Here is a 16,534-nt window from a genome sequence, read left to right as displayed (position 1 = left end):
AAATTAGAAAGAGCCTTTTTACCAAGTTTTTTTGCGTTCCCTGTATGATGATTGTTGACGCTTTCAGAAGAATTGTAAACGGATGTAACGGCTTGTCAAAAATATTATGGAAAACGCCACCATTGTCTGTACTCTAAAATGTAAACAGTTAGCAGGATATAGAGAGGAGGAGCAAGCTAGTAGGGTAGGCCCTAGAAAACAATTTCAAAATGCCAGGTATTTACATAGATAATGACTCAAATTACCATACTTAACCACTTATTTATATTTTGTTCATGTTTACAAATCAAAAATGGAAATTACTATGTAGACTATGCCGTATAATGACGGTGACGCCCACATGACATTAGGCCTAGCTAGGCCAGTAAAGACGATCGAGCTGCATTGATTCGTCATTCTCGACGACGCGTGCGGGTGTTCTGTTCTGTTATGTGTGATCGACTGTAGAGAGACTTCGTGAGGTGGGGGCCTAGCTAAGCATGAACCCAGAAATAGGCCGACTTTTATGTATTGTATCTACGCAAAATCACTAAACTCATATATTCTCTGATTTCATGTTTTAATATTAAAAATCATTAGGCCTAGGCTAGTTATCAATAAAATATTTTATATATCATCTTTGTTGAATTGATAATTTAATAGTTATAATAAAATACCACATATTTATATTTATTTGTGTTAATATGTTCTATAGTTAAAGTTATTATACCTCCATGCATGGTTAAAGTGCTATAAGGTGTGACCATGTTAATATCAATATTTCACACACAGGTTGTTGTCACTGTATTCCGGCATGCAAGCCGCACTACAAACGACTTGTAGACAGTATCTTTCCAGTTAACGCAGAGGTAATGACCAAACAATTTTGGCACTTTACATTATTTTTTATTTATTTTAAAAAAAAATTTATTTTATAACCCCCAACATCCTCACCCTGCCATTTGTCATACAGTAAGTCACCAGATTCATTTGACAATGCATTCATTAAAGCTAAATGGGTGCACTAAGGCCTTTTCTACACTATCAAGCTTTATTTGATGTGCCCATATAGACATGATGATATATATGGCATATCACTACCACATTTTGGTATATCACTACCAATATAGGCACATCACACTTTTTTGTCAAACTAGGTTGATAGTGTAGACAGAGCTTAAGTTGATGAATCTTCTTTATGAGATGAGTCTTATTTTACACACAATGAATTCATTGAAAAATAACTAATTAATAAAAAAACCCAATATTTTGGTTACCATACTTTATTAATATGATGGATTTTGTACTGTATATCAGGATGAGCTTGTTAGGAGTCAGATGGAAAAGTTAACATTCTATGCTGTTTCACATAATGAGAAACTTGACAGAATTGGAACCTATCTAAGTAAGAGGTTGAGCAGAGATGTGTATAGAAATAAAATAGGGTATGTACTGTCAAGTGTTTTTTAATTTATTTATTCAGGTATATACTAAAAATTGTTGATTTACAAAATATGGAAATACAAATAATTAAAAAATACAAAATTCTTGTATTTTTTTGGTATATTTTTTGTTGTATATTTATAGCAGATTTCCTTTTCAAGTTACTAATAATAGATTCTTCTAGGATTTCATGAATCTTTTCATTTCAGACATGATGTTAACTTTCTGAGCTCAAAATGCTCAAATCTTAAATCTCTTAAATTAACCCCCTTTTTTTTATTATAGTCATGTGATGATTGCGATGCAAGCGTTAGATGAACTTCTGCTAGCGTGTCACGCTCAAAGCTTAAATCTCTTTGTAGAGAGTTTCCTAAAAATGGTCTCAAAATTGCTTGAGTCTAACAATACTGATTTGCAGATTCTTGGCGGTAGCTCTGTAAGTTTTATTTTAAAATTATTTTACAAAATTTAAATTCATTTTTTGTTCAATTCATAATTAATACAGAGGTTTGTTTTATTACTACTGTATTCATTTATTAAAATGTGTTAATTTGCAATTTGAATGATATTACTGTATTAGAAATAAATTCTGTGCCAGGCCTTGTATTTTGAGGCTTGTGACACCTAATAGTACTGTAACACTCACTTAAAATGCCCTTGAGGCGTGCCATATATATTGCACTTAAATTTGGTAAACTTCTTATATTATATACCAAAATACTAACTTCACAACTAGCACATGTGTTAAAAAGTGTAAACCCTGTTGTGCAATGATAAAATAATCCTTTTATATGAACATTCTGACAATCATTACCGTGTTTGGGTTTAATATCTGTGATGAATTTTCGTTTTCACTCATTTTTTTCTCTCTTCAGTTTGTGAAGTTTTCAAACATAGAAGAAGACACTCCATCTTATCATCGACGCTACGATTTCTTTGTGTCAAAGTTCAGCTCAATGTGTCACAACAACAGTGATAATATGGCTCACAGAAGAAGGTATGTGCCAACAAAATGTGATGTGCCTATATATGGACATGATGATGTCATATCACTACCATATTTGGCATATCACTACCATGTTTGGGCATATCACTACATGTTTGGGTACAAACTAGTTTGGGTACAAACTAGTTTGATAGCGTAGACAGTAGTTTTCTATTATTACTGTATTAGAATTATAATGCCATTATTCATATATTTTCAGAATTCGTGTAACAGGTTTGAAAGGGCTTCAAGGTGTTGTGCGTAAGACCGTGACAGATGACCTTCAGGTCAACATCTGGGACAAGGCACACATGGATAAGATCATTCCATCATTCTTGTTCAACATGCAAGAGGCATTTGAAAGGTACACAATGATAAAATCACATTTTTGATAGAGCTTAATGTTTAATTGATGGTTCAAGAGCCTATGAATCAAATTCAAAGAACAATTCTGTCACTGTGCATTGCTTATTTTATCTTAAACCTGTGTTCATCAGGAGATTTAAAAATAATAAAATCTTTTTAGACATGATTCGCCAGCCCAAGAACTTTCTGAAGAGCGCCCTCATGTTTTAGCAGAAACATGCCTCCGAGATGTTATGTGTAGAGCTGCTTATGGAAATATACATTCTGTATTGAAGCCGGTTTTGAGGTAATTATTTATTTATCAATTGAAATTTAAATGATAAAGCCAATGGGTTTCCAAATTCAAGATGGGCTTACCATTTTACAACATTATGTATTTTTTTGTTTATAATATAAAAAATTAACTACCTATTTCAGGGAACAGTTTCTATTAAGCATTGTCTACACTATCAAACTTTATGTGACAAAAAATGTAATGTGCCCATATATGGACTTGATGATGTCATATCAATACCATATATTGGTACATCACACTTTCTTTGTCAAACTAGTTTGATAGTGTAGACAGAGCTTTAGCCTCTTCATAACAATTGAATAATTAAGACAATCTATACAATTTGCTTACAGGCACATGGACCTACATGAGCTATGGGTTCCTAATACGTTTGCTATCAAGGTATTCAAGGTAATAGTATACTCAATCCAATCTCAGTATCTGTATGTGGCTCCTCACTTCTTATTACTTCATCTGGATGAAAACACCAAGAGTAATCCTGCAATGAAGACTAGTATGGTAGAGGTACTTAAGGCTACGGTTGCTGTGGCTGCAGATGGCGCAGTAGGTAAGTGCCCTTCCTTTACTCAATCCAATCTCAGTACCTCCATTTTGATCTTCACTCAAACCTAATACATGTTTTCTTTAATTTTAAGTAGTCTTTATTTATTTGCTTGGCGAACTCTTCCACATTGCCTAAAGTTTTTTTTAATGCCTTCCAGCGTACTTTCAACACTACACAGGACCCACCTAAAAAACCTTATACATTTTTTTTTTTTCCATCTATAATGTTTGATATCCACTCCTAGACTTCTCCAGATAGATATATAGTATGAATTAAATAGTTTTGAAAATCTATTAATAGAAACTACAAAATATAATGAAACGATGCTTTATAACTTAAATTTTCAAACATTTTTTGTAGGTCCATCTATTCTAGAAGTTTTCAATACTCTGTTAAGACATCTTCGTCTATCTGTTGACCAGCGGTTATCTGGTGGAAACCAGTCTGTAATCAGTGTAACCTCTAAGCAAACGCTGGATAGACAAGGCTATAATGAGAATGAGGAGATCGTGTTTGAAGAGGCAATCATTGATACCATAGGCAAGAAAAAAATAAAAATTATAAAATGAATTTTAAACCCTGTTAAGAGAAAGATTTGGGACCAACAAAGTGTGGTGCAGCAGTAGTATAAATTACCCTTGATTTTGTCATACTCAAGAGATTAGAAGGATGACAAAAACATTTTTTTTTAAACAAAATAATTCTTGTATTGTTGAGTACAATTATTGTAACTAATTATCTTGCAATGTATAGCCAATGTGAACTGTTCATTATCAAGTTGATAGTCCAACTATATAATATACATCTGCCTTCAGTTTCTAATGTGAAAGTGACTCATGAGATATCCAATATGATAGAATGTTGAATGGAAGTGAAATAAATAAAGAGTCACTATTTGACTTTTGTTAATTTAGGGGCTTTTGCGATGATTCTTCCGGACTACCAGAAGATTGAGATCATGATGTTCATCATGGGCAAAGTACCTAGCCCAAAGTTTCCCGAGGACTCGGAGGACGCGACAGTTGTTCAGCCAATCAACGGCATCGGAGATCAACTGCTTCAGAGTATGCTGTTAAAGAGTTTGTTAGAAGTTGGTAACAAGTATACCACAGGCAACATGGCTGTAACCTTCCCAGCATCCTTTTTGCAACCTTTACTCAACATGTCATTGGTCACTGATTCAGGTATCATTTGCATATTCATGATTTTCTGTCTTGCTAAATTTTTTTGTAAAGAAAAAAATAAGAACTATTTTGCAATTAAATCATAATTAATATGAATTCGTTTTCATTTTGGTTTGCAGGTATCCGACTTACTGTGCAACAAATTTTGCAGACCCTTATTGATCGCCATGACAATGTTGATAAGTTGCTTGGCAACCGACCAATCCCAGACGATATTAAACATCTTGGTTTGAAACTGGACAAGTCATCAAGACAGGACGCAATGTTCATGAGAAAAGTAACGTGCATAATATTAAAGAATTGTAACTTTTAAAAGAAGTCAAGTAAACGAAGTTCCATGCCTAGTTTAGTACTAAATTAGGGAGAAAATCAAAAGAGAATTAGTGATGCTAAATGGTGGTGTGGAGATGGAATTACCGGCCGTATCCAGAATGTTACTATTCTGTCCAAGATATATATCAAAAAATAATAATTATTGCATTCAGCTGCACCTACTGGATCTGTTTCTGAAACAGTTGTGTTATTATTATCTATTATTAGCTTATATAGATATTATCTCTAAATCTAATAAAAATTTAAACATTTGTAGAAAAAAATTGCAAAGTTTGAATTGTTTAAAATGTTAATTTTATGATTATCAATTTCTTATTAATTAGAATGGTTCCGACATATACTGGCATTTCTATGAAAACATGAGCCAAGCATCAAACACTGTAGAGAACTTTGAAGCCATGTACTGCACACTTGCCCTGCTGCTTATTGAGCTGGGAGGGGATGACATATTGGTGGATCTCATCGGCCTAGCTTTAGGTCTACAGGTAAGTTTGTAACATATAAAGTTACTCAAAGTATTGAGTAGTGCTTTTGTTGCTTTATCTACCCTGAATGGTTGAGTCAGATGTTTAGAACAATACTTTTACAAAATCTTTATTTGGAATATTTTTGAGATGTTGACTCAAGCAAATTTATCCACAAAAACTAAATTCAACACGTGGTTGGGCTAGCTGGTGTGGTTAATTAGAGAGGAAGATTTGGTTGGGTTAGTTAGAGAGGTAGATGTGGTTTGGTTTGGGAGCCATGGTTGGATTTACTGTAGGGTGTTGCAGTTTAAATGTATGCAGATTTATAAATCTTTTTGTTTTGTTAAATATATATAAATGGCTGCAAACACTTTTTTTCTAATCATTGATATTGTTTATTTTTAGGATTTAGCGATTTCAAACCTTCAACTTCCCGCCTCCCATCGCTGCTGTATTCATGCTCTAGTAGCTCGCTATCTTCATCTTATCGCTGAATTGTCCGCTATTCCAGCTCTCCGCCAACATGTGAGGGCGGTAAGTACTCATTAAATTCTAGAATAAACTACTAGGCTTTGTACTGTATAATTATTCTAATATATGCTAATTGAATTATAAATAGAATTGTGATATAATACTACAGGGTATACAGTATTATGTAGTACTGTAATATGGCCATAGAATAGATTATTAACAATTTATTATCTATTTATTATTATCTGAATTATAATTATATATATAAAAAGTATTTTGTATTATAAATATTTTATATGTACTATTGTTTTTGTTCTATTGCCATAATTATTACTTCAAGGTAAAAGATAGTTTTTAAACCTTAATGGTTTTTCTTCCTTGATAAATAGAATGATATAAAAGTGTTGACAGTAATATCTAAGACTAAATAAAATGCTTTCAAATTATTAGCGTTTTGTATAAAGTTAAACTATGTCTTATCCATCAAATATTCCTTACATGGAAACTGACTTATTTTCCTAGGTAATTGAAGAGAGAAAGAAGTCTGCTATTGTAATGCTTCCACCAATAGCTCTACAAACAGAGTCCAGGTATGAATGCTAAAACAACACTAAATCTGTGCTAATGTCTTTTTTGTTATTCTAGTCAATTTACATAAGAATGCTATCATAACAAATAGCAAGTTGTTGTAGTCAATTTATGAGTAAAATTAGCTGAAAGCAATGGAATGGTTTTTGTTCTACATATAATTGTAATACTATACACAGCTTTAAATCATAACTACTTTCAAAAATAAATCATCTATGTCATTTTGTTTTGCATTTGCCGAACAATAAAACCTTTAACTCAACTCCCCTTCCCCATTCATCCATATATCCCTATTGTTTTGTTCGATCTTATACTGTTTTTTGTATCGCCATTGTCCTCATCCAGTTATTGTGTTTTCCATGTTCATCATACAGAATTAATGATGTCACAGAGCCTTATTTATAATCCAGACACAATAGAATTATTTTTATTTTCTTTCTCATGTACTTTATTACATTTAATGTTATTGTATAAATAAAAATATATATGAGTAATTACTCATTATTGATGTACCATACCACTAATTAATGTAGACTTATTGATTTTCATTCTTTTAATGATCTTTTACTAATAGAAAATCATCTACACTGTTCTTCCTATTCTTATGTTTTAAGGAAATATACCTTTGAAACTAAACCTAATATGTAACTTGTTTTGTTTCACTATTTATATTTATAGTGTAATAAAAATAGCATGTTCAGGTTTGTTCATATCTGATCTAGTTTTTATTTAAATTAGTAAATCATTGACCTACTCTTTAATGTTGTTTATTAGAGTTTTATTTTCAGCAAATATGAAACTCTAACAGTAGTTATATATCAATAAAATTGATGGCAATTGTTTTAAAATCCTATGATTCGCCATATTTCTCGGCCTGTTTTTTTCGTAATTACGGTTAAAAAATGAAGTTAGTTTTACATGCATTCATTCATGTTAAAAAATCATCTTATTTGATTTCTTGTGGTTTATGCATTTTACAACTAAAATAAATATTTATGAATTGTTCATTATTACCTTTATCTTTTCATTGTACGATGCTATATTCTGTACAACCATAGATTAAACAATACTATATGCACTCTACAACATAATGTTGGTAAGGTAGTAATAACTACCTAGTATTGTACTATGTGATCACCTTTCATCAAATAATTACCCTGGATGTTCTTAGGTTTAGTTTCAGTGCTGTTTGTAACATTAATGTGTATGCTGTACATTCTCAAGTATTATTAATATTATTAATTATTAATCTAAATCTGTCTATTTTCACATAGCCCACTAAACTTGGATAACTTACCAGCCACTCACCTATTCAATCTTGACTTGATCAGTGAAGCACTTGCAAGTAGTGGCTATGATGTGTCTCGTCTAGCTACACCTTATGTCCACCGTCAATCTGGTAAGCACATTTTGTTTCCTTGTAGCCATTTTGTTTCCTTGTAGCCATTATGTTTCCTTGTAGCCTTCTTGTTTCCTTGTAGCCATTTTGTTTCCTTGTAGCCATTTTGTTTATTTTAGGCCATTTTATTTTAGCCATTTTGTTTATTTTAGGCCATTTTATTTGTAGCCATTTTGTTTCTTTTAGGCCATTTTGTTTCCTTGTAGCTATTTTATTTGTAGCCATTTTGCTGCCTTGTATCCATTTTGTTTCATTTAAGATAATGATAATAGACAGAATGTTATTACTAAATGGCAAATTTCAGGCAACAGACAATGTTATTTGAAATAATGAGAACTAATTATTTATATTATTCTGTACTATAATTAGCATTTCAATTTCTAAATGATTTCATCAGAGAGAGAGTTTAGACGAAGGAAAAAGGGCAAATCATTATTGTTAGAGATTTTTATTAAAATTGAAGACAATTGTTTTAAAATGTTATGATCACCATATTTGTATATTTTTGTAATTTTTACATGCATCATGTTAAAAATAATCATCTTATTTGATTTGTTGTGATTTTAATGCATTTTACAACTAAGATAAATATTTATGAATTTTTAGAAATGTTTGTTAAGATATGACGTTATACTTTTATTTATAATTTATCTTAACATTTGTATGTACATATTTTCACTTTCCTTTTACTTGAATTATTTCAATTCATTAACCTTGCAACTGGAGCATTTTAAAATGCAATCCTCTCAAAAGAAAGAATTAATATATTAATGAATGTAAAAAAAAACAATATCCCAGGAGGCCAACGTAATTAAAGCAGCAACGCAATGTTACTATTAGAATGTACCATGTTCAACATAAAAGCTCTGTCTACACTATCAAACTTGTTTGACAAAAAATGTGATGTGCCCATATATGGACACGATGATGTCATATCACTACCATATTTAAGCATATCACTACCATATTTGGGCACATCACAGTTTTTTTTGTCAAACCAGTTTGATAGTGTAAACAGAGCTTTTGCCAATATTGTATTCTATTTGTTTGATTTCTTTATAGCATTGGAGCTACGTATAAGAAGTGCCACTGACCCTGGTTCTGTTGTCTTAGAAATGGAATCTGTTAATAATTCACCAGCAGGAACAAGAGTAAGAATAACATGTTTCTGCTCACTTTTACATGTTGTCATCAAATGTTATTATTACAACATATTATTATAACAATCCTTAATTTGTTCCTATATCTCCCTAATTTGTTCCTATATCTCCCTAATTTCTCCTTACTTTGTTCCTATATCTCCATCATTTTTATCACCTTCAATGTTTTTTTTTATTGAACACCAATTTTAGAAACATCCAGAAGAGCAGATAACATTTGAAATTCTGAAGAAAACTTTAACCGCCCTCGACAACGAGGACAGCATCGAGTCAACGATAGAGAAGCGCCGCGACATCTTGGAGAAGTTTCAGAATAATACGCTAGAAGTGCTAGCTTCGTCGGCCGAACAAAGGGTACGTACATTGTAACATTAATGTAAGCCGTGTAATGTTCTTTCTCATCAGATTTTTTTTCAATTAAGTTATATTTTGTAAAATATAAACAAACTATGCACAGACATTTTGATGCAAAACTTATTTAATAATTTTTCAAAATACATAAAATGGATATAAATCATATATAAATTCAGAATTATTTTTTAATACAGTTTCTAACAGAAATATATTCAAAACTGTCATATATTGATTTAGTTTATCATATCTACTATGTTGTACTACAGTACAATGTTGTTTTATTATATTTATATTGTGCATTGCAGATGTTTTGTTAAGTTGACTGTATGCGTCCTAGTTACCTCACATTTTATATCATGTATAGAACGCTGCTGCTCCACGTAATTAGAAATTTAATTTGAATCCGTGATTGTTCAATAAAACATGATGCAACATTAAACGCATTCATGAAATATTGTACAGTTGAATTTATATCATTTTCATTTATTATGTTATGCTGTTAAAATCGATAATTAAACATCATCATGTCAGATTTTCCACCATGACTGGCTAATGCTATTAATATAGATTTTTACACATTGTTTATTTTGCTGTACTTGCACAGTAGGTACTGATTATGAAAGTGGTGACATTTTAATTATAAAGAAAATGATAAGAAAAAGAAATGTTAAATAGTTTCACTGATAAAAACCAAAAGAATAAATTTATAATTATGCTAAATGATGCTCTAGCCCCCTCTACAGATCTTATTTAATTATAGTTTTGCTCTACATTGAAATTAGCTTTGTGACCTCTGAAACAGTGTGTAGTTAGCTATTATTTATTAGATACATTACTTTTGCATTATGTCATTAAAAGACATTATAATGTTGGCCAGCTTTCTTCATCATCAACACATTCTATATTGAAATATTTAAAAGATATTAGGTCAGAATTCATTAGCAGCCTCCATCAATACCGCGTTATCTCTTTACCGTCGTCGAGGACGTCACTAAGTAGGCTCGCAAAAATGTGTTGGAGTAATGATGATCCGAGTGGTTATTAACGAACAAAAAAAATAATCAACTTTGATACAATGTTTATATACACAGATACTGTATACATTAATACACTTGACATGTTGAGTGTGATCCTGTCCATACTGTGTCCGCTAACGCAATCAGCAACACTTGTCATTGGGCAATCACTTGTGTTATGTTGTAGTGTTGCGTTTACCTATGCTTACCTAGTGCAGTAAATTAATAGCTTGTATCCATTCATAGTCCGTGACATTTGTTTGTGTTTTGTCAGTCAATAATGCCATTTGAATTAGCTTAGGGAGGATATATGACATGACATGAAGCTATATGTAGTGTAGAGACTCTCAAAGAGAAACAAGCAAAAGAATGTGACAGATACTGATTGGTATGATATCTAAATATTAACTCAGCAAACAATGATTGCGACATCATCGGTATAATTCTTGAAATTTTACAATTTTGTCAAAATTAAACAGTGAAAACTACTTCTATAAATAAGGGTATTAAAGAGAAAACAAGACCATATACATGGCTGCAGTCGCGTGCTCAAATTAGTGTTTACCGACCCACCGACCGACATAGTGAGCTGTAGAGTCGTGTTGTACGCGACTAAAAACTGGAATTTGAAAATAGCTTATTCAAAGTAAAATAAAATATTTTAACATTTTATTTATTTATACAATATTTATTATACAATACAGAATAATAAGCACAGACTTAAATAACAAAGAACAAATGATTATCATGGTACCAGGGATAGCCTGAAGGGGAATTACACCTTAAGTTGTCCCATCTGTTGATTATGTTATGACATCATCAAATAAATAAATGTGTCCGTGATTCCCCCACTACATCCCCAGAAAACACTCCAATAATCAACAAAAGTTCCTATTCATCTGCATTTGGTTATTTTAAATTTGCTGGTAGGCATAGAGCTTTGCATATCTTTACATAAAGGCGGCCGGATATTTATAAATTGTTTATATTAATATTTCTGAGAATGCTAGAATATGTAAACCTGAATCGTAACAAATCGGGGAAAAATGTGATTTGAATGCTATAAGCAATATGTTATTTTCTTTGCAGCATGTTGTTAAAAATAGCTTTAAAGACTGTTTTTAGCACACTGTATAAACAGCATGAGTATACTGTTATGTTTTCTTTTAATTATTTTTTTAACACATTTATTCATCACATAATCATGCCAATGAAGATGTATAAACTGCGGTGTGTGTGTTTCATTCAGATATTCATATTCAATGCCCCAACGTGGACCTATATTAACTTTTATTCAAAAATTTAATTCTTAAGCTCTGTCTGCACTATCAAACTAGTTTGAAAAAAGTGTGATGTGCCCATATATGGTGGTGATATGTCCAAATATGGTAGTGATATGATCATCATGTCTATATATGGGCACATCATGTTTTTTTGTCACATAAAGTTTGATAGTGTAGACAGATCTTCACATGGGGATATTGTTTTTGATTTTTCATCTGTTTCAACCCGTCAGTTTATGACATGGAATAAAGTGCAATTGCATAGATATCTGTTATCATAATGGTAAAACTGAATTAAATTAACATCTAAAATTAAATCATTAATTAAACGTCATTAAATTCACAGCTGTTGAGCTATTTTGAGGTTTTCAATATGGCATTGGTATTATCAAATTGATCAAAATACTATTACCTAATATAGCTTAAAACTGACTAAACTTTCACAAATGGAAGAAAATCAACAGCATTATGTGTTTATGGTTATTTTTAGATTTTAATTGATCAAAATACTCTACCTAATATCTTAAAACTAAACTTTCACAAATGGAAGAAATTCAACAACAATATGTGTTTATGGTTATTTTTAGTTCTATTTTTGTCACACTTGACTGGATCTGTAATTTGTTTCTTTACATTAAGCAACATTCCCATGTTGATCATTTCACATTCTCTTTAAAACAACACATTCAAAATGAATTTTTTTTTTCAACAACATTACTATAGGTTATAATGCTTCTCAACCAACTCTGTTATAACGGACCTAAGCCTATACTTGCTATTTGATTGGTTAATTTTGTATCACATGTTGTTCAATAATAGTTCTATTGCATAGTGAAAAGTGTATATGTTCAAAACCAATATTTAGTGTGTAACATATATATAGCTATTCTATTAATCAATCGCTGCTAATTATAAAATATGTAAAATATTCCTCATCTTTATCATTTCAAAATTTAATTCCTTTTAAGTATATCATCACCGGTTTAATTTCTGCTATGCCTGTGAATTAATATATATTTTAAGCACATTTTATCGTAAACTACACCCATCCACAATAATATATATTGTAATTGTATAATATTCTTTGAAATCAAAGTGTGATTTATGCTGCCATTATACTTCTTCTTCATTATTTTTAGTATTATATTATGATAATATTATGAAAAGTACACACTAATATATAGTTTGTTTGAATAATGTGATGTAGCATTGTACTGCTACAATACCTAAGGCAGCATATAAATTACAGCCTAGTATTATCTTATAGCTGTATACTACTGTATAATGAAATAACCCCAAGGCTTCTGTTTCTGATTAAATGTGTATTATTTTAAATTGTTTTATTGCTTCAAGGAAACTCATTATCATAACATTTCAAATATTGTAATTTTGTTGATATATCTATGGTAAAAACAGATCTCTTTATCTTTCAAGTATTCAACTATATTCCAATTCAATTTAATGAATACAAAAATCCTCATATAGAGATACACGGCAAAATTTGTCATTTTGGATAACGTTAATTGATAATCAATGTCTGATAGTAAAAATAGTATATTCTAATTTTATACTGCATTTGTTGAATGTCTATCAATTAGTTAGGTTTGTGTAGCAGTTTGTTATTCCACTTGTACGGTGACATTTACAAATAGTCAAATCAAACAATCAACTAGATAAAAAAGATTGTCTGAAAAATATTGTTATCAAGTAAAATGATTTCAAGTTTATGATAAAAACCGAACTGTATTTAAAAAACAGAATAATTATGTTCACATGTGTAAACATTATAATCACTTGTTACAATTTCTTGACAGTGCCAATTTTTTGAATAGAATTTATATTTGTTTATTTTTACAGAATGAGCGACAGTTAAAGAGGTTGAATGACATTCTGCAAGTTGTCACCAGGTTTGTTGTTTAGAAATCTCTTGAAAAATAACCAGTTCGTATTCTTCTTTGTTGCCAAATGGCGTATTCTTCTTTGTTGCCAAATGGCGTATTCTTCTTTGTTGCCAAATGGCTGCAAACACTCCATGAATTGGCATGTGTTCCAGACTCTCCTCTTTCCTGTCTACACTATCAAACTAGTTTGACAAAAAGTGTGATGTGCCCAAATATGGTAGTAATATGACATCACCATGTCCATATATGGTCACATCACATTTTTTTTTTACATAAAGTTTGATAGTGTAGACAGAGCTTAACCGTTCAATAAATATAAACCTTTATTTTGACAGATCGCCAGTGTCGCCAGCTGGTAGCCCCCTGCGTCAAGATCCTGCTATCCCCTCACAAGTACAATCTATCCCTGTGTACGAGATGACATTCCCTGATCTCTGTGTCTACTGACAGAAATTATGATATGCAAATGAAATTAATAAGGTATATACAATATAATAATATTTACAAAAATTATAATTTGCATAATGTATTTGCTACAGTGTATCAAATTTTGTAGCAAAATCTAATTTAAAAAAGGATGAGTTTTGCGAAGTAGGAAAGGATCTCGTATGATGAGTAAAGAAGTGAGACTAATGGAATATAATAGCGTGCAGATAGTGTTCAATGTACTGAGACTTGTGACCCATTGAGCCGTAGAAGCATTCACATATTTAGAAGTCCCTGAACCTTTTGCAATGCAAATAAACGTATGCAAACATTAAGCATTAATATATTATACATTAATATTCACTTTGACATTGAAATGTGTTGAGTGTTTCCTTGACTTATACCAACATTGTATGTTTAGTGTCAGTAAGCTCATGCTTATTAAAAGCTTGTATGCATATTATGGTTCTAAAATCTAATTATGAATCAGAACCTCTACATGGCCACTCCATCAACTATTTTCAATAGTGTACCAAGTTCTTTTGTTTCACCAATGTCATCTGTAGCACGCAATATTAGCATTAATATTTGACGTTTCATTTATTTATTTATTTGATTAGTCTTTATAATACAAATAACAAATCCATATAACCAAATTCTGCACATAATTTTGAATATTACATAATTAAATTTCTACATTGTTTTCTGAAGCTAATTTTAGACAACTAGATGGGCTAACACATTCATGGGAGGGGGAGATCCATGGGAGGGGGAGGTTGGGGAAGATCCCAAATTTTGAATATTCCAATGCAATAGAAGGAACAATAGGTTAATTTCAAAACTTCATTTTACAATTGTCAGGCCCTGTATTCCTCTTCTCAATTTCAAAATTATTTCATCTGCCACTGATATTTGACATTTTTACAAACTTGTTTGTATGAGTTTTGGTTTTATGTGTTCTCACTAACATCTTATAATAATAATATAAAATCCATTTTTTTTTAATCGTTAGTGTTTTTATTGTACACACGTATAGATACATTATAATTTTATTGTTAATTGCTTTGATGTTGCTACACTTTTTTGATAGTAATTTAAATTGTATATATTGAATTTTATGTTTTTCAGGATACACCTTTTATAGTTTAAATATTTATAATATATAATTATGTAAAAAAATATTTACATAGCATAATATTCTGTCAGATGTATAATTAACCAACATTTATCGCGCATAATAAAAGTTGTTGCTAGGAAGCTGGTAAATTATCATGGGAGAATACAACTGATTGATTGTCCAATCAGAAGCAAGGGTATCATTTAAACATTATGTAAATGAACCAATCAACACTATTCATATGTTTGCATTATACTTGTGTCAGATATAAGTTATACATTATCATATTGGTGCTACATTTAGACAGTGTCGTATATATACAATTATGCATTTGTATATTTGTGTACAACAGCAGCAAAAGCAATAATAATAGTTTGTTTATGTATGGTAAATCTGTGTTGAATCTAAAGCTCTGTTTACACTATCAAACTAGTTTGACAAAAAGGTGTGATGTGCCCAAATATGGATGTGATGTGCCCAAATATGGTAGTGATGTGCCCAAATATGGTAGTGATGTGCCCAAATATGGTAGTGATGTGCCCAAATATGGTAGTGATATGCTCAAATATGATAGTGATATGTTTAAATATGGTAGTGATATGCTTAAATATGGTTAGTGATATGACATCATCACGTCCATATATTGGCACATCACATTTTGTTGTCACATAAAGTTTGATAGTGTGGACAGAGCTTAAATCTATCTAAATGTGTATATAGTATGCTCATGATAATATATAGAAATATAATTATTGTTATAGTCACGTAAGGAAAGGGTATTTTGTTTGTGTTTTGTAGTAATATTAACTGATATTAAAATGAAACGCAATACAGTTTAGATAATAGTAATACATTCTAATGATGTCATTTATGAGCGTTTTGAGCGTCTTTTGCAGCCATTTATTATCTCTTAAACGTAATAACTACAGCCACTGACTAGACTATATTGTGCAGGTTGTGTATATGCTATTATTGCTATTGTAAACTCTCTCTTGCTGTGTCCCTAATGCTTGGTTCTCACTAGAAACGCAACACAAGGACGTCACGCGACGAATGTGATTTGACCAATCAAAAGCGATGGATTATTCGAACTGTCGCTTGTCATTGGTCAACACGCTTATGTTGCGTTAACGTCCTTGCGTTGCGTTCTAGTGGGAACCAATCATTACATAGGGCCTTGACGTAAAGTAGAATGGTTGGCATACATTGTCACATCAAAGCAT

At 31.1% G+C, this 16,534-nt stretch overlaps 2 protein-coding genes across 2 annotated transcripts in view; one reads left to right on the top strand and one right to left on the bottom strand.

Annotated features, from left to right (window-relative positions):
* The window catches only part of LOC144854460 (uncharacterized), a 44,378-nt gene that overhangs the window by 3,389 nt on the left and 24,455 nt on the right, over positions 1-16,534 (bottom strand). The window lies entirely within an intron of this gene.
* LOC144854802 (protein EFR3 homolog B-like) lies at positions 177-14,944 on the top strand. The gene is made up of 19 exons (XM_078712788.1): positions 177-216; positions 772-848; positions 1,297-1,424; positions 1,708-1,858; positions 2,298-2,419; positions 2,628-2,771; positions 2,934-3,059; positions 3,401-3,615; positions 3,973-4,152; positions 4,527-4,796; positions 4,916-5,073; positions 5,453-5,614; positions 6,002-6,130; positions 6,590-6,657; positions 7,930-8,054; positions 9,117-9,205; positions 9,407-9,568; positions 13,725-13,774; positions 14,104-14,944. The coding sequence occupies exons 1-19, from the start codon at positions 210-212 to the stop codon at positions 14,213-14,215; spliced, it is 2,475 nt and encodes an 824-aa protein (XP_078568914.1). The 5' UTR covers positions 177-209; the 3' UTR covers positions 14,216-14,944.

This window comes from Antedon bifida, chromosome 10 (genome assembly GCF_963402885.1).
Source record: "Antedon bifida chromosome 10, ecAntBifi1.1, whole genome shotgun sequence".
In the NCBI taxonomy this organism is placed as follows: Eukaryota; Metazoa; Echinodermata; class Crinoidea; order Comatulida; family Antedonidae; genus Antedon; species Antedon bifida.
The sequence above is the reverse complement of the archived record's forward strand: the minus strand, read 5'-3'. Positions and strand labels throughout refer to the sequence as shown.